Source organism: Barbus barbus (assembly GCF_936440315.1).
Source record: "Barbus barbus genome assembly, chromosome: 9".
Classification (NCBI taxonomy): Eukaryota; Metazoa; Chordata; class Actinopteri; order Cypriniformes; family Cyprinidae; genus Barbus; species Barbus barbus.
Window position 1 is genome coordinate 31,565,217 of NC_136737.1, and position 24,248 is coordinate 31,589,464.

Consider the following 24,248-nt stretch of genomic DNA (forward strand, 5'->3'; position numbering starts at 1 on the left):
GTTGTTCCACCAGTGTGATGTTGATGTGTTATCAGGGGTTTTATGAGGGAAATGTTATTTTATGATGGGTTTATAGGCAATAGCTCTCATCTTCACACAGGAATGATTAACTTTATGCTCTATGATTCATGTGACTGATGCTTTATTGCTGATCATCTTCCCCGATAGCTACTTTATCTGGCTATTTGTGGCTGCATGATGAATGATTTCTTTCTCAGTGCAACAGAAACGTTTCACAGCAACTAGTCAGACAAATATCACTTTAGTAGTAACAACAACAACACTGTGTAATATATTCCCATTAAGTATGTAATTACATAGTAACAAACACAAACGTAAAAAGTGTACTCTGCACAGAATCCAGTAATAGAGAATAACTCACTCAATAAAACATGTTGAGGTGATGCTGAGACCCCTGTTGGAGGAATCCGGCTGGACTTGATACATAATTATTATTAATAATTAATATAGAAAAGAGTTTATTGGATGAGGTTTTCTCACTCTCAGAAACATATTAAATAATTGCAATTTTAAATGTTTGTTTTTATCAGAAAATAATCTAACTTGCATGTAGGTCATTCCACGAAATCGGTGCCTTTTGCATCCCTAAAAATAATCAAAAAATAGATTTAATATAACAACATGCATGCTTACATCAATATTACATTAAAAAGTCAATTAAATATTGTTTTAAATAATTTTAAATAATTTAAATAGCATTTATGCTGGTATGGGTAAGGTTTTTGGCTCACTATGATTTAACTTTTTCAGCAGGACTTTTAATTTGCAAAGTGAAGGCAAAATTATATAAAAATCACATTTGCATATTGTTCTAAATACAGTTTCATTGTTAAGCAACGTTTTTGGCATAAGTATGCATTTTTCTATTAAATATGAATCATTTTATTGGTGTCCCCTGATTTCATGTCAGCCCTGTTACCCTCATCAAAAAAACCTTGTAAAGTTAGGTTCAAGTCACATCACTTTTAGAAGGTTACATCATCTCTCAACCTGGATTCCTACACTTAGAACACAAGCATGTTTCTCTCACTTCTATAATGTTCTATTTTTGATGATTTATGAGGCTTGACTGGGGGGGGGGGGTCATGCAGTGTCAATACTGTTACCATTTTTAATATGTACATTTAAACAATTATTTATTACATTTAATATAATCAATATCTACAAGTAAAATCATTTCAAAGTGTACAACGTGTTTATTTTAACTTGACTATTAGCTAGCAATTAGCAAATTCGTTTGAAATCCTCAAACCTGTTACTGTCATCCCTGTTCATTTTCAGGGTAACAGGTTTTGACATAGATTAGGTGTCACCCTGTTTTTAAAGATTGTCTGTGTAAATTGCAAACATGTTTAAAGGTCACCCTGGGTGTGATTTTGAGCTAATACCTATATCATTCAGTGGCACATGAGCATGAGTTACATTTTAGTCAGTATCATTGGTATTGTTACTATTACTATTGTTGTTAATGACAGGGATAGGATGATCAGTCTCATTAAAACTCACCCCCCCCCCCCCCCCATAACGTATTGTCAATGCATGTAAATTCAATTACAAACAAGAGCAGCAAGGTGACTGCAGACCTTCACCCCAGTCTTGCAATGTTCAAGAAAGTCAAGATCTTGGTCTGGTTTCAGATGATCACAAAAACTAAGATCTGATCATCTTCCTTGCCTAATAATTGAAGCAGATCAGTATATTTGCAGTTCTGTGAAGGGACACAGACAAACAGATGGGCGCATTATCCAAATACAATACCCTTAAAACATTCGATCTCTTATAAATGTAATATGCTAAATCAACAACTGAAAAATGGACTGTTTAATATTGCCATTCAACTATGCCAAGTACGTGCAAAACAATATAATGCAATTAAACGATGTAAAACTGTACAGTATTAAGTAATCAAATATTGGCAGTGTGTCCTGTCATCCCTGTTACTCTGGTCAGTCCTGTGACTATGGTGTCAATCCTGTTACTGTCGATAATTTCATAACAATTTGACATTATATTTGATACAGCCTTCCAGGTTTTTCCATTGTAACTTTAACTTTATTTTATTTTGGACAAAACCTTTTTTTAATATCTCTCTTGTAAAAATATATATATTTTTTTAATTGACATGTGGTCACCCTCCAAAATTAGGATGTTGTTGGTCATCTGAATGACAAATATTATATATATATATATATATATATATATATATATATATATATATATATCCAGTGAAAAGAGGGACTAAAATGCTGTAATATGAAATAATGTCAGTTCAAATCAAAATAATGTGAAAACTATCAGTTGTAATTAAACTATAGTATCTTGTAACGCCTGTGTCAGTAACAGGGTTGACAAAAACACCAAAACATGAGGTAGAAAAACAGTCATAAAAATAATAATTTACATAGCGTGAGATAGCACAATACAATTTCTTGCCATTTAAGGTGTCTTCATTTAATGGATATTAAAAATGTTGATTGATTTTAATTTTTCCAAGCAAAAAAAGGCACCAATTTCATGCAATGACCCATGCATCCATTAATAATCTACCCATTATAGTTTTCTTTGTCCATGCACTTTTAATTCAGCATTAGAATTGTTTGGCCTTGTGGTTCAACCAGAGAAGAAGCCAACTTTTCTCACAGTCTTTATTTACATGCCATTATAGTTACACCTATTTAATATTCAATAAAAAACGATCCTACTTATACGGTATGTTCTTCATTTACAGTATTTACTGTACCTGCTGATTTTTCATCATTGCATGAAACACATTGTCTTATCTTTTGTCAAAATGTTATTCGGTCTCTTCTATGCAACGCCCACTTTTCACAATCCAATAAATTCCAGAATATTTTTTCTCATTGAAAACCATGCTAGGAAATAGGTCACATAAAAAATATGATATATATGGAAATTCACATTGACCTGTACAATTCAACCCCAAAACATTTATAATGTAACCATTTCTGAACAAACATAAAAAATAAAAAATAAATCTGAAATATATGCCCTTCATAAATTCATGCATCCCTTGTGAAAAAGAAGTCCACTTAACGTACTTTTTAAACTAGTACTTAAAGAAATAATAAACTTTACAAGAACATATGTTTTCAGACACTTGCATGTTAATTGAAATTAAATGAAAATTTATTATATTTCAAATTTTTATTGAATAAAATAAACTTTAGAGTGTTTTTTGAGCCACTTAAGTAGTACTTGAATACTTTTTTAAATGTATTTTCATTATTACTTCTATTGTCTTTGAATTATGGTTATAATATGGTAGGGTAAAGTGTAATGCATAATTTATCAACAAGCATTGAAGGTAAACTAAAACACTGTATACTTTAATGTAATTTCTGTTGAAACTTGCACTTGATGTATATCCACTTAAGTGGTGGACATTTATTAATATTATATTATCAGCAAGTACAGTTAAAAAAAAAAAAAATACTTTTAAGATTTGAAGTACACATTCAGTACAATTCATATCTTTTTACAAAGGACCAATAGCAATGAGAATAAATTGTGTTTATGCAAAGTTTTTAGCATACCAGCTGGTGAAGACAAAGTCAATGAACTGATTCATAAAGAAACACAGCTACACATCCATGCTAATAAAACCATTTTATTCATTTCCTTTTTGATTTCACTGACAATTTTAGAGATTTCTTAGAGGGTACAACCAAATTTCTCACGTACAGTACACCGCCATCATATTTCTGTGGTACGCAGTTTGTTTTCTGAGCTTTCCAGCATGTGACCAACATTCAATCTTACAAAACCTAAAGCATGCTGAAGCGTCGAGCGCTACATACGTCTGGCATCAACCGGTACAGATGACACACCAGATTTCATCTCACCCCATAACACAATTTTTAGTTTTTTTAATTGCCATTTTATGTATCTGAAGCCATATATTCAACTCTGTGAGATATTGCATGATTTAGGTTCTGAAAAAGCAGTTAATATCATAGAAAGTTGCTTAAATCATTAAACGGTCCCTCTTGCTGAGTCTCTGGAGCAGAACGGGCCGGGCCACTCAAGTCCACCTGATCTCGTCCTTAGTTGTCAGAAACTGAAGAAACCGATGGCTGGACATCTCTGAGGTCACTCGGGTTCGAGAACAGCTCGTATCGGCTCTTTCTGACCCGCTACTTAACCGATCGGTCCTTATGAAGAACGTCATGAGCTCAGTTTGACCTACAGCTACTAATAATCACCCCGTCTGTCCAATCCACAAATCCAACACACTTCAATTCATAACCCATCTATAACGTAACCATAAACAATAAAGAAGTCACGGTGAGGTGGGTCTATACACCCCCGATGCTATGAATATCAAACAGATCAAACATGCAATACAAAATTTAGACCTGTGTAGAAAAAAACAACAACATATTTATATGTTTATATATTGAACTGGATTTCAGCCGGGGTACTTAAATCAAGAAAAAACAAGCTTCGGCCCCTAAAAATCATTCAAATGAAGGCAAAATTATCTCTGGTATCAGAAAATACTTAATAGATATTCCCTGAAGATTTCGAGGGACTAGATCAGTATAGGCATATTTGTAGTGCTCCGAAAACATGTTAAATTCCTGAAAAAAGGAAACAAATCTAAAAACTATTTAAAAAGAAGTTCATAGCTCTTGATAAATACTAAACTGCAAACTAATTAAATGCACCAGATGTCAAGAGCACAGAATAGAAAATAGGAATACTGTAGCAGTACATAAAAACATATATGATATGAAACGCTTGTCTACAAATGCCATCATGAGCTTCACACAATAGCTAAACTGGAATAAAAGTAAAACACATCTGAAAGTTATTCGTTAGATATAAAGTCACAATGTAAAGCTTCGACAGGCACACTTGTGCTACTGATTTGGTAAAAAGTGAAAAAGCAGGGTGAATCTCATGAAAACGTAAGGACCATTTCGATTCTCTGACAATTAAACACCCTTGAGAAATGATAACATCTAAATCAAAAACAAACACCAACAAAACTCGTCATACAAAAAAATCTGATTACTGTAACATTTGATTGTTCTATTTTTGAGTTTGTTTGTAATTCTTATTCTCAGTCATGATTCGCATTAGTGTTTTAAGGCAAATGTGCTTAATTATTATTCAAAAAATCCTAATGTCCTAATTTTCTTTAGGTGTTTACTTCTTGTTATTGATCCAAATGTTGTTGTTGTTTTTTTTAATCAAAGCTTATTTCTGCCAAGAAATATACACAGTTTTTTATATCCAAAAAAAAAACGTAATTGTGACTCACAGTTTTGACGTTTTTTCTTACAATTGTCAGTTTATATCTCGAAATTGCAAGTTCTGAGAAAAAAGTTATTATTACGAGAATACAGTATTAAGTCGCAGTTTTGAGAAAAGTCAGAATTACAAAAAGTAAACGCGCAATTCTGAGAAAAAAAGTCCAAATCACGATAATTTAACTCGCAATTCTGAGAAAGCATCCGAATTATGAGAAGTAAATTCTCAAATTCTGAGAAAGTCAAAATAACGAGAAGAAAACTCGCATTTCTGAGAAAAAAGTCAGAATTATGAGAAGTAAAATCGCAATTCTGAGAAAAAAAGTCCAAATCACGATAATTTTAACGATAAAATTGAGTAAATTCTCAAATTCTGAGGAAGTCAAAATAACGAGAAGAAAACTCGCATTTCTGAGAAAAAAGTCAGAATTATGAGAAGTAAAATCGCAATTCTGAGAAAAAAAGTCCAAATCACGATAATTTTAACGATAAAATTGAGTAAATTCTCAAATTCTGAGGAAGTCAAAATAACGAGAAGAAAACTCGCATTTCTGAGAAAAAAGTCAGAATTATGAGAAGTAAAATCGCAATTCTGAGAAAAAAAGTCCAAATCACGATAATTTTAACGATAAAATTGAGTAAATTCTCAAATTCTGAGAAAGTCAACAATAACGAGAAGAAAACTCGCAGAGAAAAAAGTCAGAATTGTGAGTTTGCGTCTCGTAATTGTATCTTTTTTAAATTACAACTGGGTGTTTAAATCTCGTTACATCTCGCAATTACATGTTTCAGACTGACTATATGCAGAATTGCGAGACATAAATTCACAATTGCAAGAAATACAGTCAAAATTGTAAATAAAGTCGCAATTAATTCATCCGTGGCAGAAATAAGCTTGCATACGTTGTTGACAGGTTCGATGAGACTCACCCGGTAAAGCTTGACTAACCCTAACTCTGGGTTAAACACACAGGCGTGCCTGTTAAATATGATCAGACACTACTCAGGTGTTTCCGCTATCAATGTGATCATTCTGAAAACAAACAGTCTGAATCACATCTGCCCAACATCAGTTACTGAACAAACACGTCTGTCCTCCTCCACTACGCTTTGATTGACGCATGCTCGCTTATTTGTTCGCAGGCTAAACACTTTGGTATTGTTCTTCGACTCGTTGTGAAGTGAGGGAACAAATCTGACACCTAAAAAGTGAAAATAGAGGAAGAGGCTGATTGAATATATAATATAATATATATATTTGTATAAAAGAGTCTTTAGTGTGGTGTGTGTGTGAGTCTAGAGCCAGGTCAGGAAGGGCTCGCTCTTGTTCAGGACCGACTCCACGTCGTTGAGGATGGGCATGAGGTCTGCGCCCTCCAGGGTGCCCAGGTCCACGTTGGTGCCAGGCATGGAGTCCAGGAAGTCTGGGAAACGGCTCTGCTGGGGGACGTTCATACTGACCGGCACCATGTTCTCACCTGCAGACAAGAAGACGGGAATTTAGGGAGGAAAAATAATTTCCCTATCAGTCATTAAAGGTCATTATTACCCTCTAAAGATCTATAAATCTAGCTAACAATGATGTTCATTTACTGCGAGCTCAGGCCATCACTGGCATGGGGAAAGTTAAGCATGCTATACTGTATATGTTTAATTGATTTAGTGGTTCTTGCATCTGCAAGAAGAGATACAGTATGTAACTGATTAACACACTGCATCTGAAATCTCAAAAAACCTTTTTAAAATATTTCACCCCAAAATCGAATGACGAGGCAATGCACAACGTTGAAAAAAAGTGGGCATGAAGTACTGAGTTTCGTACATATACATACATATATGTGGGATACAGTATCTACACCAACTTTGCAAGCAATATATACTGCTATACATTATGTGTAGCGTATAAAATTTCATAGGTAAGTAGCCAAAAAGCCCCTGAAAATGTAAAAAAATAAAAGGATATTATATGATGTTAAATATTTAAAAATGTACACCATGGTAGTATTTGTAGTACTGTCTTTAATATATACTGATTTAGGTTAAAAAAAAACAACAACAACAAAACAAACAAATAAAACAAACAAATTCTAAAAGTAGTAATGAAAAAGAGATCCAATGGAAAATATTCTTAATTTTCGTGAAAATATTGTCATGTCATAATGCAGTGGAAAATGCCACAAAACTAATTAAACCTAAAAATAAAAAAAATTATATGTATTTTTTTTTACATTAAACAAAATAAATATTAAATGAAATAAAATAAATCATAAAAAACGTAAACTTGTTTTCTTTTCTTTTAGCTAGTTTATTTCTCATTTTCATTTAGAACTTGCTAAAACTTAAAAATAAATCTAAAAAAATTATAAAAGTTTCAAATGAAAATGGAAAATATAAAAAATGTATATAATTTAAAATATTAATGAAAATGTACAAAACGTCAAGTCACCTTTATTTCTATAGTGCTTTATACGATACTGATTGTGTCAAAGCAGCTTTACAGTGTTAAACAGGAAAATAGTTTATCAATAATGCAAGAGGACAATAACAAACAGTCAGTTTGTCCAGTTAAAGTCAGTTCATTGACGATTCAGTGATGCCAGCATCCAGTTCAGCTCTCTTCCAACAGTGTCTGTGCAATCAATCAAGCCGACAATATAGCCAGAAATTAAGCAAAATACTATAACAACTAAAATAACACTAATTCCATGCTCTATGACGTTTTTGTTATCTGGTGCTGTACCTGTGTCCATCTCCTCCATGCTGTTGAGGAAGTCCTCAGGAGTGGTGGGGATGCTGTAGCAGCCCAGTCCCAGCCCGCTGTCTGTGCTCTGCTCCCGTGAGTGATACGGCCCGCTGCACACACACACACACACACACAGGCCTTTAACACGACTTCATACCCTTACAGAGCAATCTGGGCGATCTAGACCAAGTCAAACTCATTTGTAACATTAAACCAAGTGCTTTGAGACAGTAAAGGGCACACTTGCCTGTTGAGGAAGGGGTCTGAGCTGTTGTTGGGCATGTTGCCCTGCGTCATTGGCGGAGAGCTGATGTTTGGTGCCACCTGTGCTATATTATCAGAGTCCATGGGCAGCTGCCGGAGCGCCACCTCCTGGAGAAACACACACACACTGTAACCCGAGCACACTCGCAGCTTTACATCGCTGTCATGTGTCAGCAGCGCCACATTCACTCTGTTAACCATTAGAGACAGGTACACATTAACTCCAGGAACTGAAACACTGAGAGGAAGAACTAACAATTACACTCAGTGACTGAAATAAATCTGCCAATCTGTGTTCATTAAACTGATTTACTGCTTCTGTTAAAATAAACTCAATATACACGGTATTTCAAGGTATTAGTGCCGGTGTGATTGTCAGGAACATACAGTAAATTAAATATAAATGTGAATATATATATATTAATAGTCATCCCGTTTTTGATATCAACTATACATTCCGTTAGTTTTGCAAATTGGTAAATTTCATCGGGTCGCGAAGAAATATAGAGCTGAGTATCATCAGCATAACAGTGAAAGCTAATAACGTGTTTCCTGATATTTCCCAAAGGTAACATGCAAAGCGTGAAAAGTAATGGCCCTAGTACTGAGCCTTGAGGTACTCCATACTGCACTAAATATACATATATTTATATAAATTACATTTATGTAGTTTATTCAATATATATATTTGTGTCATTATTGTGCATTTTATTGTATATACCATAAGCAAATTACAAATTATATTATAACAATTATTTATGTAATGAATTGTTTATGTAATTAATTATTTAATAAATAATTCTAATATAATTTATAAAAAAAAAAAAAATGTATATAGCATAACAATTTAAATGAATTTGAGAATTTATTTTTGTATATGTGGTATTTACTTTTGTTTTAATGACTAATAATTACTATTACTCAGTGTTGCTATGGTTACCTAAACCTATAAAAAATATTTTTCTTTATTTAAATGAAGCTGAAATAAAATAAAATAAACAAATATCAGATGACAAACGTAAAAACTTTTAAATGTAAATGTTTAAATGTTAATGTTTAAGCTGAAGTACCATAATTACTACCATAATTATAAAATAAAATAAAATAAAAAGTTAGGTAACACTTTATTTTAAGGTGTCCTTGTTACATGTTACATGTACTTACTATTATAATAACAATTAATTATGCAGAATTACATGCAAGTAACCCTAAACCAAACCCTAACCATATAGTAAGTGCATGTAGTTAATTAATATTACTCAGTACTTACATGTATAATTACAAGGACACCTTAAAATAAAGTGTAACCAAATGTTTCATTGCGCATGCATTTACATTTTTATGTACAGAAACGCATATCTGAATTTACTTTCAGAAACTTTATTGCCATGAAAACATAAAACCCTAAAAATGATTATAAAGCTAAAACTGTAAAAATTATTTAAATGACTTCAGAGTTTCAATAATAAAATAAGTTTTAATAATATATATTATCATTAGAATTAATGTAAATGTTTTATAAAACGATAAGCTCCAGATTCCTGCTCATAAATCCGCTGGTCAGAGCAGCTCAGGCTGTTTATATATAGAAGAGATTCAGGGTGGAGTGCGTTCACAAAAACAGCTGCAAGAATTCAGTCCAGAAGAAAAGTGTGGAAGGCGTCCAGAACCAGAAACCAATGTCTGACTCATCTTTTTTTAAGCTGTTCTTTTTTCAGCCTTAGTCCACAAACATATGCTACCAGCATGTGTCCTCACACAGAAAAACATGTCCATCATCACAAACTGAGTGAACAGAGTCACCGAAGAGGCAGAGATGTTTCATATAAACAAGCTGCGTGAGGTCTGTCTGCCGCTGCTTTCCTGAGGCTGGACTGATGTGTTCCTCTTTGAATCATTTCTATAAACCTGAACTTTAATTTATGTGGCTTGATGAGGGCGGCCACAGCTTCTGTAACACTAGATGGCATCAAAGTTCACACAAGAGTTTTCACACAAGTTTTTTAAAGCTGGCTCTTGTGTTATAAGTCATATTTTTCATGACCCCATGTCTGTCTTTTGTAAAACTTCTTATACACATTTTATTCACACATTTAATTATAAACAACAACAACAATTATTATTATTAATTACCTTTCCTTTTTAGATTTTCAGTTTTTAATTTACAGTCATTTTGTTGGGCTTTTTTTTTATTTAAAGCTTCTATTTCAGATTTAGTTGTTTTAGTAACGCAACTTAAACTTTATTTCAGTTAGTTGACAAGGCAGTGTATCTTGTAAAAAAAAAAAAAAAATTTGGTTCTTTAGGTTGTAAGCTAACATTTCATTAAATATAAAAATGTTCTTATTAGTGCTGTCAAATGATTAATCGCATCCAAAATAAAAGTTTTTGTTTACATAATATATGTATGTGTACTGTGTATATTTATTATGTATATATAAATACGCACACATACAATATATAGTTTGAAAATATTTACATGTATTTACATGCATATATTTATATTATTTATAAATATATTTAATATATAAACATAACATGTTTTTCTTAAATATATGCATGCATACACTCACCTAAAGGATTATTAGGAACACCATACTAATACTGTGTTTGACCCCCTTTCGCCTTCAGAACTGCCTTAATTCTACGTGGCATTGATTCAACAAGGTGCTGAAAGCATTCTTTAGAAATGTTGGCCCATATTGATAGGATAGCATCTTGCAGTTGATGGAGATTTGTGGGATGCACATCCAGGGCACGAAGCTCCCGTTCCACCACATCCCAAAGATGCTCTATTGGGTTGAGATCTGGTGACTGTGGGGGCCATTTTAGTACAGTGAACTCATTGTCATGTTCAAGAAACCAATTTGAAATGATTCGAGCTTTGTGACATGGTGCATTATCCTGCTGGAAGTAGCCATCAGAGGATGGGTACATGGTGGTCATAAAGGGATGGACATGGTCAGAAACAATGCTCAGGTAGGCCGTGGCATTTAAACGATGCCCAATTGGCACTAAGGGGCCTAAAGTGTGCCAAGAAAACATCCCCCACACCATTACACCACCACCAGCCTGCACAGTGGTAACAAGGCATGATGGATCCATGTTCTCATTCTGTTTACGCCAAATTCTGACTCTACCATCTGAATGTCTCAACAGAAATCGAGACGCATCAGACCAGGCAACATTTTTCCAGTCTTCAACCGTCCAATTTTGGTGAGCTCGTACAAATTGTAGCCTCTTTTTCCTATTTGTAGTGGAGATGAGTGGTACCCGGTGGGGTCTTCTGCTGTTGTAGCCCATCCGCCTCAAGGTTGTGCGTGTTGTGGCTTCACAAATGCTTTGCTGCATACCTCGGTTGTAACGAGTGGTTATTTCAGTCAAAGTTGCTCTTCTATCAGCTTTTATCAGTCGGCCCATTCTCCTCTGACCTCTAGCATCAACAAGGCATTTTCGCCCACAGGACTGCCGCATACTGGATGTTTTTCCCTTTTCACACCATTCTTTGTAAACCCTAGAAATGGTTGTGCGTGAAAATCCCAGTAACTGAGCAGATTGTGAAATACTCAGACTGGCCCGTCTGGCACCAACAACCATGCCACGCTCAAAACTGCTTAAATCACCTTTCTTTCCCATTCTGACATTCAGTTTGGAGTTCAGGAGATTGTGTTGACCAGGACCACACCCCTAAATGCATTGAAGCAACTGCCATGTGATTGGTTGATTAGATAATTGCATTAATGAGAAATTGAACAGGTGTTCCTAATAATCCTTTAGGTGAGTGTATATACATAATAAATATACACAGTACACACATATTGTGTAAACAAAAACTTTTCTTTTGGATGCGATTAATCGCCGTTTGACAGCACTAATTCTTATATACTAATTCTTTATTTTTATGTTTGTTAAAGTTCAAATTTTCAGTTAACAAGTTAATTTTTTACTGGATTACATGATTATATATATATTATTATTATTTATTTATTTTAATTTTTGGGGGAAATCGTAACTTTTCCCCTAAAATCACCCTTTAAGAGCAGTCTGGCGACAACTGCTGGGGTTTGAGGCATCAAGAAACAAAAATTATTCTTCACAGCAGCATGAAAAGAATAATTTTTGGTTTAGATTAAAATGTTTTGTCTGTCACCTTTCTGAAATCCTCTTATTTCCATGTCTGTTTTGCCCTTTACGCTATATTTGTTGCAATAGTTCTGGTGGACTGTTTCTCCAGCAGACACTCACCTGTCTCAAGAGCTCCTCCTGCCTCCTCTGGATGCGCTCTCGCTCCATCTGGATGCGCTGGAGCCTCATCTTCTGCTGGTGCTGCTGGGCGCTCATGGGGCTGCTCATGTTCATCATGGGCTGAGAGTTCTGCTGCTGGGAGCCCTGGACTTGGACCTGCGCCTGAGCCTGCGCCTGCGCCTGTGCCTGTGCCTGTGCCTGCGCCTGCGCCTGTGCCTGTGCCTGGGCCTGGGCCTGCACCTGGACCTGCTGCTGCTGCTGCTGGAGGTGCTGCTGATGGGCCTGCTGGTTCAGCACTGCCACAAACACACGACAAACACACTCAGACACAGCCTTCACTCATCATCATATGCTTACTGAGCAGAATTCAAGAACGTTCTCCATCCGACAAGCTCTAAGCCGATTGGCTGGTTTTGAGCAACAAGTCATTTATGAGGAATCAGGCATCTACAATGAGAGATAGTTAGAGTTGTACTTGTTACTTGTAGATGGAAAGAAAACATCATTTTAAAGTTTACAGTACATATTTCTGGTAATTTCATGATTACTGGCCACTTAATTTCTAGTGATTATCGTCAATTTGATTTCACAGATACTATTTAAACTAAACTGAGCTAGACAATGACATCACTGAATTCAATAATGAAATGCCTTTAACTGAAAATTTAGTGTTTAATCTTATTATTATACATTACTAACACTCTATCCCCCAATTTGATACTGTGCTTTGACAATCTGTATTGTTAAAAGCACTATATAAATAAAGCTGACTTGACTTGACTAATTTCTCCTTGGTTGTTTCCATGTCAGTTAGAAGGTCGTATCTAAATGGGATGTTCTTTGGTAAATAGCCAGGATATATGCGCAAAAGTCTGTCTGTACATAACCAGACAGATTTATTAATCCAAGTTCTAATCCTAATGCTAAAATGGCAAATCATAGTGTTTAGAAAAGTGGCTTTGTTTCTGATTGTCTGAGGAAAAACAGGTTAAACAAAGACGACACACAAACACAGTGACTCAATTACAGCTGGCCAGAACACAGCACATAAAAGTGTTTACCAAGAAATCTCTTCCCAGTCCTACTGAAAAAAATACTGGCCTTAAAATGTCTTCAGTGTGGCCACCGACAACAGGCAAACCAAGTAAGTCCAATTTTAATGTTAGCTGTACAAAAGATAAGTCATAATTTAGTTTTCATGACAAATTTCTAAGAATTTCTGAGACAAACAATTATACTGGATGCTTTTGCTCATAACACTATTGTTAAAAAGTTTGGGGTCAGTAAGACTGAGCTCTTAAGCCCTGTTCACACCAAGAACAATATCTATAAAGATAACAATATTAGCGTCCACACCAGCGGACAATATCGTCTGCCATATAGCAGGATGGATTCTTATTGGCTGTCAATGTTTTTATTGTTCATCAGCTGGAAAAAATAGTTTTGAAAGTGATTCCAACAATAGCGTTTTTCTGTGCTTTTATCGTTAAAGTTGTGGTGTGGGCTCTACTATTCTTTAATATTGAGAACGATTTTTAGAAATATATCTGTCTTGTGAAAAGGGTCCATCGTTATCTTTATAGTTATCATCCCTGGTGTGAACGGGCCTTTAAGCTCATCAACTCATTTATTTGAATTTAAATTTAAAGAATTAAAAATAATTGATTTCTATTTGAAAATAAACACAATATATTCCTGTAATGACAAAGCCACATTTCTGTGCGTTTTTATTTTAAAACAGCGTTTTAACATGAAAACCATCCTCGTCTACACTGGCGTTTTCATGCCATTTCAGAAATTATCTCCGTCCGCACTACACAACCGAAAACGCATGTCACATGACCATTCATGCAGGTACAACCATAGATATGTATAGATGCCTCATTCGACCGCTCGATCACGTAAATGCGCCATCTTGGAGCGGTCAACTTGACGTCCATAGATATACGTAGATGCCTCATTAGCGACTGTTTCTATTGGCCGCTATACGTAAGCCGTCCACCATATCGTAGCGGTAAACTTGACGTCATTCACCATAGTAATCACTGAATATTCGAAAGATGCCACAATTATGCACAGAATGGCTCAACGGCTCTGTGCGAACCTACAGTATAGTGAAAGACGTCAAAAATACCGTTCCAAGATGGCAGCCACATCTATGTGCCTGGAGCGGGCTAATAGGGCGTCTATATATGTCTATGTTGACGTCATCCACCATACTGCATGTTCGCACAGAGCTGTTGAGCCATTCTGTGCAGGATTGTGTCTCTTTAAGATTGCAATATGTAAATATGCTCTGTTGTGATTGGCTAACGTCCAGGTAGCAGTGTAGTTCACACTGTTTCAGATCACTAGGGTGGGTCTCTTTTAGATTACAGAAGAATGAGTTGTAACTCAAAATGAACATTTTGGTCAATTGTTTACAATAATTGCTGTAGTCTACTGTGATTTCATTTATCTGTGGATGAAGCCAGAGTTCTGGTTTGTGAAAAGCTGTTCTGTTTCAGTGTAAAGAACGTCTGATGTTCTCAGAGGAACAGAACGATAAGAAACTATGTTTGCTTCAAGGACGCAGGCAGAGATTCACAACTGACATTACAGCACAATAAGATTCATGTGCTTTACTTCCGTTCAAACTCAACCAGATTCATGATGATAACCATCTCACACAGGAAGAAATGAACTGCTGCTGCTGTGAAGAGTGCTGGCGACTCGTGACCATATGGAGCATGTGTGTGTATCTGTGTGTGCGGTGTGTTTATCTGTCGGGTAAACCACTTTCACATGGACAAAACATTCCTGTAAAAGCCAGATGTGGGCTGAAAGAGTCGTGAGATACGGCACAAACACAGTCTTTCTGCGCTCCGGATCACAGCAGCAGCTCGTCCCGCTCTTGGATTAATTATTGTGCAGCTTATTCAAAAATAAAAACGCTCCTGATGTACGTGATGGCCAGTGATCAGGCGGCTGGAAGGGATTCAATGACCTTAAGAGTAAATAGTTTGTATTCTGTTCTATTCTGTGCAAACCTTAACAAGTGAAAATTACATTTGGTCCCAATTTATGATAGACATTGTCAACTACAATATACACTCTTAAAAATAAAGGTACTTTACTGGCATTGATGGTTCAATGAAGAACCTTTAACATCCATAGAAACTTTCTATAGCAGAAAAGGTTCTTTATAGGTTTGGATTATTAAAATGTAGAAAATGGTTCTTTTAAGAAATTTTTAGAACTTTTCTAAACATTTTAGAACTTTTATTAAGTGCACTTACAAAGAATTTGATACAATATATTAATACTTACATTGTGCTTACACTTATGTTATTACATATGTAATTACGCTGTCGACTGTCCACTATCCTTCTCTTATTAAAAATTTGGTAGCACTTTATTTACTTGTTTTACAAGTATATACAGAAATCTGGCATACATATAAAACCAAAGTATACTTACGTTACTGTATACGTTACTGTAAATGCACGTACTTGTAAAACAAAGTGTAACTCAAAACTCTCTTGCAGCAAATGTAAATGTGAATCTCACAAGAGTGTTATAAACCATCATTTACACACACAGTCCATTTTTTTATGTAAGTACATAGTAGTAACAGATACATAAACAGGAACCCAATGTTCTTGAGGTATACAGTATGGTTTAGAACAAACAAACTAGAAAGACTCTTATTATGTAATCAGGTAATGCTAAGTGTGATCACCAAGAGAATGAGGGTGTTCATTCAGGACATGTACTTGCTTTCAAACTCAGCTAGGCTAGATTGGGCTGTACATAGGTGTTTTTGATGTGTTGCTACAGTATGTGGTTGCTGATTGGTTTATAAGGCATTGCTAGCTTAATGGATTTAAGAATTGATAATCTAAAGAAAAACAGTTCCACTTGTATGTATCTTTAACTACTACGTACTTTAACTAGCAATGCCATGGGTTCAATTCTCAGTGAATACATGATACATGTACCATGAATGCAAAGTAAGTCTCTTCGGATTAAAGTGTCAGCCAAATGTAAAAATACTTGTCAAAAGAGCACATAGCCAAGTCTCTGTAACTTTCAGGTCTCTAGATATGGCTCGGGTCTCTCATTCAAAGTAAAAAAACAACAACACGGTTTGCTTGTTTTATTGTCTGTCAGACCTAAATTATAAGTCTGAGTGAATAAGTAATGTAATAAGCAAGAGCACACCTCTCCTCAGCAAGTCACTTGATTTGAAGATGCATACTTGTAGTCTGTTCAAATCCCCAACCCTCAAGTATGTTTAAAACATCTGCACAGGACTCACATCTTCTTAAATGTGCAAAAGACTCAAATCAAACTTACTGGGTGGAAAAAGTTGAAGCCCATCACCCTCTGTGCATCTCAGTTCTACTATAAATGGATTTCTGTTGGAGAGCGTTACATAATGCACAAGAGAACGGTTTCAAACTGGCACTTAACCAATTTCCTTGTTAGACTAAATGCAGTGATTCTTCAGACTTGCTATAGACAGTTTCAGGCTATCAATTGTCTAGTGAATAGGAAGACAACACATTAACTATGGAAGTGTGGTAAATGATAAACTGGGTCAAAATGTCAAGAGATACCACCAACTCATGTATTATCACTCAAAACGACTGCATCACGTAAAGAAGCCAGCAACTGAACTCTACTAAACTCCACAATCATAACCAGGCAGGAGCCGAGGATTATCACGGTTTGCTTTCTTTATAAGATGTGCAAACATTTATACACATCAAAAAGATCTTCAAAGGATCAGTTTTATGGATGGGGTGGAGATTTGGCAACCGAGCAGTTGAGGTGAAGCAAAGACGGCCTTATATGGTAAGATGAAGAGGAGACATTCGCTAGTTCAGATCTCACTTCTGCCACTGAAGTCATCAACCATTTTTACTACCAATAAGTTATTATGCAATGTGATATTATTTTCCATGACAATTCAAGGGATAGTTCACTCAAGCATGAAAATTGTCAACAATTGCTCACTGTCACCTCATTCCAAACATATAAGACTTTCGCTCATCCTCGAAACACAAATGAAGATATTTTGAAATCTGACAGATTTCTGTTCACTGAAAGTCCATTCTACCAAAATGTGCTTTCTTGATGCAGAAGAACCAGTGAGGTTTGTTCTCGCGTGTCAAACATTTAAAGTTGTGTTTCTATTTACCATATTTGATGTGCTCTATAGATAAGCATTGACCGATGTTTATAATCGGTTCCACTTCATTTCGATAGTCCACTTTAGACATTCTACTAACCATAAGTAACTTTTTAACTACATGTCTACTAATTCTCATTAATTTGCAACTGCATGTCTACTAACTCTCAGTAGGGTAGGTTTAGGGTTAGTAGAATAAGTTGACATATACTTGCAAAGTTTCTAATAGTCAGTATGTTGTATGTTGTGGACCCATCAAAATAAAGTGTTAGAAGATATGAAGCAGACAGTCTACTAATACTCTAATGACTGCTGGTTGACATGTAGCTGCAAAGTTACTTACTGTTAGTAGAATGTCTAAAGTTAAATGCTTAAATGTGCTAAATGTGCTAAAGTTAATGTTAAATGCTTAACCAAGATGGTGCCGAGCATGGCAGCCGTGTTGCGAGCTCCAAGAAAACTCTTCTTATGTTTTATTTGATATTTTACCTGTAAGTATGTCTAATAGTACACTGTGTGTACTGAGTATATGTATGTGTGTATTACACATTGTCATCTGTATAAGTCTGTACGTATGTATGGTAATATCTATATGTAAATTGTGTCTGGAGCACGCTCTCAAGAATTTCACTCACCAAGGCACATGTGCTGTGGTGATGTGACAATAAAAGTGATTTGATTTGATTTAAAGTGGACTATCGAAATAAAGTGTTATTTTATAATCTGTTCATTATATTCAGAAGACTTGGATTAAATCACTACATTTACATGGATTGCTTTTAATGTCTTTAATGTGTTTTGGTGGAATGCACTTACAGTGGAATGACACAAATCTCTCGGGTTTCATCAAAATACCTTCATTTGTGTTTCAAAGATGAACTAGTATGGTGAGTAGACAATGACAGAATCTGAGCAAATTCTGTTAAAACACTTTGTATAAAATTTAATTACTCTTGCAATTCTATTTGGCGTCACTTGTGTTGCAAAAATCCCAAGCTTATCCATTATTTGTTGTCTTAGTGCACATATTATGCACATATTAATGGTCCCAAGACAAGCCAAAAATCTTTTGGTTGATTTTTTTTAGGCTAAATATGACCCGGACATGTTTTTGAGGTTCCATGAGATTCACTTTTAATGCCGTTCATCTAGAGGTCAAAGTTCATGACGTTCACTGTCCAAGTTCAACACAGTCCAACAGGTGGGAAGCAACACTGACTCTCGGTTACGATCTATTCCAGTGTGTGCTGCTGGTCCAGATGTGAACAGCTTCAGCCGGACACACTCTGGCTTCCCAGCCTTTGGCCCCCCTGACATCTGAGTGTCACAACACCCGCCATGATAGAAAACACATGCACAGCGGACAAGGTCCGTGAAGGAAGAGAGAGAGAGAGAGATCGGACAGAGTCGATTGAGTTGCTAAAGCCACACAAACAAAGAGCTTCTTGTTTCATTGACTTCCCAGAAACGGCATCAGCTGTCCAGCAGGGTCAGCAAAAAGGAAAGGAAAATGTCCAGTCCCAAAAATCTGTGAGACATTAAAGGACATCCTGTCTCAACAAGAGCTCATAATCAAAGTGTTGGCTAACAGACCTCATATCTCGCTCCACTTACTTTTACTTGTGCTTTTTATGGTGAAGATCTAAATACCTTCTCATAAAGACAGCAAAGGATATGCACTATTTTATAAGTGACTGAACTTTCTGTTCACTAGGTGTGTTGTATACTGGTATTCACGATAACTGTGATATATAATCAGAATCAGAATCAGAATCAGAATGAGCTTTATTGGCCAAGGATGTTTACACATACAAGGAATTTGTTGTAGTGACAGAAGCTCCACAGTGCAACAGAAGGACAGTAACAGGACAGGACACAGGTAATGAAACAAAATAACAGGAAATAGCCAATAACCAATGTACAAAGCAGCAAAAAAAAATAAAAAATACACAATATATAATATATAATATAGGCGACTATGTATGTACAGGTCAAGTATGTGCAAATTAGAAATGAGAAAATAAAAATAAAATAAGTTAGTGTGGTGAATGGATAATGTATTAGTTGTGTGTTCTACGTTTATTTATTGAGTGTTCATGAGATGTATTGACTGAGGGAAGAAACTGTTCCTGTGTCTGGTCGTTCTGGTGCTCAGAGCTCTGTAGCGTCGACCAGACGGTAACAGTTCAAAGAGGTTGTGTGCTGGATGTGAGGGGTCCAGAGTGATTTTACCAGCCTTTTTGCTCACTCTGGATAAGTACAGTTCTTGGAGAGTGGGGAGGGTTGTACCAATGATTCGCTCAGCAGTCCGGACTACCCTCCGTAGTCTTCTGAGGTCAGATTTGGTAGCTGAGCTGAACCAGACAGTTATTGAGGTGCAGAGGATGGATTCAATGATGGCAGAGTAGAACTGTTTCAGTAAGTCCTGTGGCAGGTTGAACTTCCTCAGCTGGCGAAGAAAGTACAACCTCTGCTGGGCCTTCCTGACAATGGAGTCAATGTGAATATCCCACTTCAGGTCCTGAGAGATGGTGGTGCCCAGGAATCTGAATGACTCCACTGCAGTCACAGTGCTGTTCATGATGGTGAGTGGGGGGAGAGCAGGGGGGTTTCTCCTGAAGTCCACGATCATCTCCACAGTTTTGAGCGTGTTAAGCTCCAGGTTGTTGAGACTGCACGAGACAGCCAGCTCCTTAACCTCCTGTCTGTAAGCAGACTCGTCACCGTCCTGGATGAGGCCGATCAGTGTGGTGTCGTCTGCGAACTTCAGGAGCTTGACAGAGGGGTCTTTAGATGAGCAGTTGTTGGTGTAGAGGGAGAAGAGCAGTGGGGAGAGTACGCAGCCCTGAGGAGCTCCAGTGCTGATGGTTCGAGTGCTGGATGTGAATTTGCCAAGCTTTACTAACTGCTGTCTGTATGTCAGGAAGCTGTTGATCCACTGGCAGATGGAGGTGGGGACGGAGAGCTGAGTTAGTTTATTTTGAAGGGTTTCCGGGATAATGGTGTTAAAAGCAGAGCTGAAGTCCACAAACAGGATCCTCACATAAGTCCCTGGTCTGTCCAGATGCTGCAGGATGAAGTGCATACTCCATATAATACTATATAATATAATAATATCGTAAACAATCCAACACAAGTGATCTTGTTGACACTCCAGCGTAGTATTGCACCTATTGCACTCATCATAAAACAAAAAATAAGAAAACGCTGGGTCTATTGTGATAATTTTGTTATTGTACGTTATTTTGGCCATGATCATCATGTAGTGAAAATCTAATATCATGACAGTAACTAATGTCCACTATTATAAACTAAATAAATTGAAACTCAATGCCAGTGATCCCCTCAAATGGTCAAACTAAAGTTACAACACATTGCGGATTACACAAAGCAATTCTTATAGTTTTTCAGTGCACTATATGGGATGCACCAGTCCTGTTCTATTAGCATGCAAATTAGGAGTAGTCTTAGCATTCATGTACTGTATTAAAAATGTACTAATCTGTAGAGAAACATTTCACATGCTTCAGTCAATCATTTTAAAGATTTCACAAAAACAAAACAAAAAAATCTAATTCACATACTTGGATCAGACTTATCTGTTATTAGTCACCGGCAACAACACAAATATCTTTAGTATAATTTTCTTCTGGAAAATGAAAATTCGGTCCACATTTACAAACCCTCATTCCATTCCAAACTTGTATGGCTTTCTTTTTTTAATTAGTTATTTTGCCCATACAATGAAAATCAATGCGGTCTAGTATTTTGGAGCCCATTGACTTCCACTGTATGGATGAAAACAGTTCTTCAAAATATCTTGACTGTGTTTCACAGAAGAATTAAAAGTCACACAGGAGCCACATGGGTTTGAGTAAATGAGGACAGAATGTTCATTGTCCTTGAAAATGGTCATGTTAATCTCTGTCAAGTAGAGGTGGGCGATATGATCCCAATCTTATATCACGATATGAGTACATTTATTTCACGGTAACAAGATATATATAATCACAAAAAAATATATAAATAAGAAATGGTACATGCAAAAAAAGTTACAAAAGTGATTTAGTCAAGAGCATTGAGATATTTTCTCTTTTGTTGTTTGATTAACATGAATGATAGACAGCAGGAATATTAGACTGCTGTCACTTTAAGAGCTGCTCAGATCCAATATACTGTTACAAATGCATTTTCCTTCTCAACTGTTCTCTTTTACTGAAGACCTAAATTACTGTTTATGAGGACACTTGCAAAGATGGGCATTTTGGTGCATTTAACTGTTCAAGGCCCATAAAGCGGCAAAAATAACTCAAAAATAATAAGTTCAATTACTCCCACGCTTTATGAGCAATATCTTCACATGCGTGTCTCTAACAGCAGTGCTCAGAAACAGCACACATATTGCGAAATGAGCTGTCTTTCGCTGCTGATTGTGTTTCTCACTTATTTTTAAACCACAATGCTTAAAAATACATGCAGAGGATAAGTTTTCGTGACCACGTAGCACTTCTTGAGCAGTGTTGCAGCGATAGTTGAAAATCTCTACCGGTTGACAAATTTCTACCTGTTAATGATGTCTACCGGTATATTGCCCACCCCTACTGTCAAGGATTGTTAAGTTTTATAAGTAAAATGATCACTGATCAGGCCAGCAGACAATTACAAACAAGAGGTATTAGCATGTATTGCAAATCATCTCTGGATCATTTTACCTTCAGTGTAGTCACAGCACTAGAGCAACACCCTCATGCCATTTCAACATATTGCATGTTCAGATTAGTAGCAGTGTGGGAAACAGGTCAAATTATCAGGAATGAGATTGTGGGATTGGAGTGGGAGGTGGACGATTTACATCATTATATCAAGCTACTGGGCTGATTGGACTCCAGGAACGCTAGAAGGGAGTACTCACCCACCCGCGGGTCCAGCCATGAGGTGCTTTGGGATTTGTGGTCAATGAAGTAAGTTTCTCCCTGAGGGGTGACGGCCTGCTCCCAACCCTCGGGCAACTGTCCTGTTCGGCAACAGTACAACAGCTAGAGATCAGCCAGCAGCCAGACCCACACTCAGAGTGATGACCAGAGAAGTGTGCTACTTTTTGGTCTGCTTAAATGTGCAAAAATGACACTTTAAGAGGTACCCTTAAAGGGACAACTTTATACTTTATTTACCACTAAAAGGTACATAGTAATATCTTAAGGGTATATATTACTAAAATGCACCTTTTAAGGGTAAATAAGGCACAAAGTTGTCTGTTTTAAAGTTACTGCCCCAGTAACAAGCTGTCATACCCCTAAAAGTTCAGTTTATGTGCATTTGTTCTGACAGCTTGGTGGTTTGTGTGAGATTCATCATTTACCAAAATGTATTAAAGTCACAAAGCAGTATTCAATATTACATAATATAATATAAATAAATTCAATTAAATCTAAATGAATAAAATCCAGTTTGTATTCATAGTGGATTCATACAGTTGTGGAAATATTTATACAATTTACAAGAAAAGTTTAAATTTAAGAACTCTTTTTATAATGTCATGTGGTGCAACCATCAAGTAAAAAACACATATGTTCTTTGCACACTGAATACATAGTGTTCAAATCTGAATCATAATTCTAATATTTTTCAAGGCAACAAGTTTTCTTATTTTACTTAAATCATATTGAATAATAAATGAATAATAAGAGTTGCACCACATTACACATTTTACAACTTTAACTATCCTTGCCTTGTCATAAAAAAAGAAAAATGATCTGATATCATAAGAGACTTCTCTGTGACATAATTTAATGTCTTTTGTTTTTGGATGCTTCTGCATGCTAGACCATATGAACATTAGATTAAATTGAATTTTTATTCAGAAATGGAAAACACCCTCATCATATAAGAAATATATTATGTCATTGTAGGAATGAAATGCACTTTATATGTTTTAATGCAATAAAAAATGAAAAAAAAAACAGTCGCAGCTGCCTTTAAAATTCTGGAGTGTGATGCAATATGGCAATTGTTGTTGTAAGCGAGGGGGGGGGCTATGGAAAGCATTTAACAAAACTGTATTGTTCTAATAATGCACTCCTGCATTAGAGTGTCAATTACCCATAATCCCTAAATTTTGAGGGGGCCCCACCGTGTATTACTGCGAATACACAACAGGTGAAGGCTCAAGCTGGTCTAAACTAAGAATACAGGAAATCTGAGAGGCTGAAAAAAATCCTCATCCAGGGACAGAGGAAGCACAAGGAATTGTGGGATTGTAGGCACAGGATCTGAGTCACACCTTTCTATTATGCATCAGTTGAACTTCTACTAGTTTCTATGTTTCTTCTTTTCTAGTTTCTTCCCGGAGAGCCAAAATGGATGACACAGCCTTGTCAAAAAAAAAACCCTGAGCGGTTGAGTCACCGGAAGATTGTGTACCCAATAAATTAGTGGTTGAGTTTACAGAAAAGCAGCCGTTTGAACGAGTGTAGCAGGTCGGCACACATCATTATTTCAGGCTGAGCAGCTTTATTCACATCCA

General features: G+C 36.1%; 1 protein-coding gene across 2 annotated transcripts in view; it reads right to left on the reverse strand.

Annotated features, from left to right (window-relative positions):
* Positions 1-3,634: 3,634 nt before the first annotated feature.
* The window catches only part of LOC306875461 (WW domain-containing transcription regulator protein 1-like), a 53,191-nt gene continuing 32,577 nt past the window's right edge, over positions 3,635-24,248 (reverse strand). Inside the window, exons 3-6 of one of the 2 annotated variants that reach the window (XM_079426041.1) lie at positions 12,550-12,845; positions 8,288-8,412; positions 8,038-8,150; positions 3,635-6,775 (exon numbers count right to left, since the gene is read on the reverse strand). In XM_079426041.1, coding sequence (XP_079282167.1) covers positions 6,594-6,775; positions 8,038-8,150; positions 8,288-8,412; positions 12,550-12,845 — 716 coding nt within the window. In that variant the 3' untranslated portion in view covers positions 3,635-6,593. The remainder of the gene's footprint in view (positions 6,776-8,037; positions 8,151-8,287; positions 8,413-12,549; positions 12,846-24,248) is intronic. The other variant, XM_079426040.1, reaches the window with a different exon arrangement.